This window comes from Squalius cephalus, assembly GCF_949319135.1.
Source record: "Squalius cephalus genome assembly, chromosome: 9".
NCBI classification, from domain to species: domain Eukaryota; kingdom Metazoa; phylum Chordata; class Actinopteri; order Cypriniformes; family Leuciscidae; genus Squalius; species Squalius cephalus.
Window position 1 is genome coordinate 3772501 of NC_137130.1, and position 3658 is coordinate 3776158.

The window sequence follows — 3658 nt, forward strand, 5'->3', positions numbered from 1 at the left end:
ACTTTTAATAAACTACAGAACAACGCGAGTGGGAAGCGGCGCGCCTCACGCTGGCAGGGCTTATATGCTCCGAGAACTATTTTACAACTATCTTATAAAGCCTAGCCATTTTTAATAGGATGGACAGTTGAAGGAACCCAACCTCGTTATTTGATGCTTCTTGGCCAGTTGGCCTACTAAAGTGTTCCTGCAACGGGAGTATTCTCTGGCTAGAGCGCAGAACAGCGGAGTTTGTAAGGACAGAAGTGCATGCCTGCGAGCTTGTATTTTGGGTTAAGCTGCGTTGCTTTGACATTGTGGAAAATAGAATAATAGAAACAAAATGTATTAAGCTTTTTACCCCTTATTATCAATCTAAATTAATCTCGTTTTTAATTTAACTTAATTTCGTTTTTCTTTATTTAAATTCGTTTTTTTCTTTAATTAAATTTTGTTTTTCTTTATTTAAATTTCGTTTTTTACTTTATTTAAATTTCGTTTTTTATGAATTTAAATCTACCCTTTACTGTGTCAGTAATTTGTTAGTCAGAAAAAATATTAGACTACCTTATTAAGTATTGCTTAAGTTAACAGACCTGTGTGTGTGTGTGTGTGTTACGTGCGAGTGTATTTACTTTGTGTTGTTCATGGGGAAGATGCGTTTTATATCACTAGTGCAGTAATCCGTTCTCGGAGCATAAGCCGTGCCCGCGTGAGGCGCGCCGCTTCCTGCTCGCGCTGTGTAGTTTATTAATTCTGAACGTATCGCGTCTTATTTGAAATAACTCCACACAGCTGACATGATAACTTAATTGCTGAGAGGGCTTAGTATTACCTCACTCACCTCTAGCTACCGTTCACGTGATGCCAGTGTTGCCAAGTCCGCGGTCTCTCCCACCCCGAAACGCGATTGGCTATTTTTAAGAAGCAATTGGACGGGATTTGTATGTGAAAATCTGGTAACCCTGCGTGACGCGTGTTGCTCATCTCTCTTTACGGCATGTCTCTCAGGTGTTGTTAAGCATTTGTATGACAATTTAGGACTAAGGGACGCGATCGTATCGGATCGGGTTATACTCCCGCGATTCATGCAATATCCGATCCAGTGATTTTGGCCAGTATCGGACTAATACCGATACCGAATATCGGATCGGCGCACCCCTAATTTCAATTAATGACTTTTTTTTTTTAACAGTTTAAGCTTTAGATAAAATTAACAACACTGTTTTTCACTGACACACATACCTTTCGGATACCTTTCGGATCTTTTCCGCACTTTTCCGAGTCCACACTATCATCACTCTGATCATCATCATCATCATCATCATCATCGTCATCCTCCAAGTCGTCTGAGTCAGAGCTGCTAAGAGCATCGCTTGAGCTGTCAGAGCTGGATGCTGATTGGCTGTCGCTGTTGATGGAGTCATCTGGCACTTTGCTATGAACCTTCTGTCAGGAAGAGCAATGTCAGTCGACAGGATCAGCCAAACACAAACAAGTCCTTTCTGTCACCCTTCCAGTTGACATGACAAACTAAAAATAGTCCCAAAAAAGGTGGATGATATTTTTTTTGACAGAAAGTGTCAACGGCAGTGAGTGGTTTCACCGCATAATGACACGATATGCTGCATATATCAGGACAATATTAACAGTTTATCTACTAACACAAGTCAACTTATGTACTGAATGAAACATTTGAGTTCCACTAGAAAATGCAACATACGGGTTTAGAAGGACATGATGGTGTAAATGATGTAAATGATGAGCAAATGTCATGTAATCGTTACCTGGTCCTTTGTTTTGAGTCTAGTTTTCTCTTCTAGCTGGTTCAGTGCTGGTTTTGGGCTGGTTTTCAGGCTTTTGGTCTGAACTGGAGGTTTGAGGGCTGGAGAGGGTGTGGAGGCCAAGCTCGAGTTTGTTCTTCCATTGACGGAGCCATTCAGCCCTGATATCATGTATGAAACAAACAAACCTTCAGTTACAGTGTGACTGTACAGTAAACTAGATTAGGATGAAAATGAATGGATTTTTTTTTTTTTTGGTTATATACCAAATACCAAGCTCATGTCATCTAACAACAGAGATGCCTGTGAAATCAGTGAGGATTATTTTCATCACAAGGACAGTAGAGGTGTAAATAGATAGATAATATATATAATAGATAAATGTGTTTATTAACATGTCACAGTCACAGAGTATATGTTTAGTATATGTCTAGACTGAGATTCAAGTAAATACTTGAACGTAGACACATGTCATATACTGCAGCTGAGGATTAGTGTGGAGGAAAACAAATCTTGTTTACCACAGTTACCCACTTATTAGAAAGAAAAACATGCTTAAAAGGTGTTGTAAAAGTTGTATGCTTTTTGCACTTCAAATAAAGCAAACAATCCAGAAATGAATTTATGTCCAGGAGACAATTAAATAGAAAGCAAAAAAAAAAAAAACTGAAGTGAATACAAACAATTCAGCAACATGTCAAGACAGGCATATGGTATCTCACATCAGAACATGTGCGTGCCAGAAGACTTGACTTCATATATTTTATTAGACGTAAAATAAACAGTAAATTCATGTAAATATATAAGGGTTAACTCCTAAGGATATTTAGAATTTCTGCTACTGTGAATTTTAGAAGGATAAAAGCAATTCTTCCTTCGTATTTGGAGAAAATTGTCATAATTAAAGGGCAGGATATTTATATTCAGGGGTGCACATAACTGGTGCACATGCGTGCTAAAAATAAACGATTATGCAGCAGAAAAGGTGGAGGGAAGCGCTTTTGAGCACCAACATTTTTGGGGACAGGTACACGTTTACTTACTGGAGTCGGATTATTCTCCATCTCTGGTTAGATAGCAATCATGATGATAAGTGTGTTCATTAATTATTAGGGGTGCGACAGATCGCAGTTGATCCGTGATCCGTATGGACCAGGTCCCACAGTTCGGCACGCATGTGATTCGAGGATTAACTGCTAAGTTTAACCATCATAGAGAGAAAGTTTATCATTTGGACGTGTTTTGTCTTGCCAATTTAAACATTCAAACGATTTTAAACCACAACTTGCACGCTGTTATCTGTGCGCACAGCCTCACACACCCAGAGAGAGAGAGAGAGAGAGAGAGAGAGAGAGAGAGAGAGAGAGAGAGAGAGAGAGAGAGAGAGAGAGAGAGAGAGAGAGAGAGGGGGGGGGGGGGGGGGGCATTTCAGAAGTGCTCGAACACCGAATTGATTCCTCCTTCGCATTTACTTGCGCTTGAACGGACACACACACACACACACACACACACACACACAATTAAATATGTCAAAATATCCGTCCCGGCAAGTATTCTCTCAGTTATGTCACAAGTAGGGATGCACCGAAATTTCAGCTGCTGAAAATTATAGGCCGAAAATGGCATTTTCGGTTTTTGTCCGAAAGAGAAAAAAGGCAGAAAATATAAGCCGAAAATATGCCGTTATTTTCTGTCTGCAACAGCCCTACTGTGCTGTAAGATGGTCTGTATAGCCGTGCTGGCCAAAGCTGGTAAAACGACGCTACTCTTGTTAACTGATCCTCTCCCTGCTATCTGCTCACATGATCTGCTAATAATAGCTTCGTCGTAGGACTACTTTATTTTGATAATAGGTCAAAAAATAAATCTGTTAAATCTGATTCTGCTGCAAAGAA

At 39.7% G+C, this 3658-nt stretch overlaps 1 protein-coding gene across 1 annotated transcript in view; it reads right to left on the reverse strand.

Moving 5' to 3' along the window:
* The window catches only part of baz2bb (bromodomain adjacent to zinc finger domain, 2Bb), a 50784-nt gene extending 47843 nt beyond the window's left edge, over positions 1-2941 (reverse strand). Inside the window, exons 1-2 of the mRNA XM_079881931.1 lie at positions 1767-2941; positions 1225-1428 (exon numbers count right to left, since the gene is read on the reverse strand). Coding sequence (XP_079738057.1) covers positions 1225-1428; positions 1767-1934 — 372 coding nt within the window. The 5' untranslated portion in view covers positions 1935-2941. The remainder of the gene's footprint in view (positions 1-1224; positions 1429-1766) is intronic.
* Between the last annotated feature and the right edge of the window lie 717 nt (positions 2942-3658).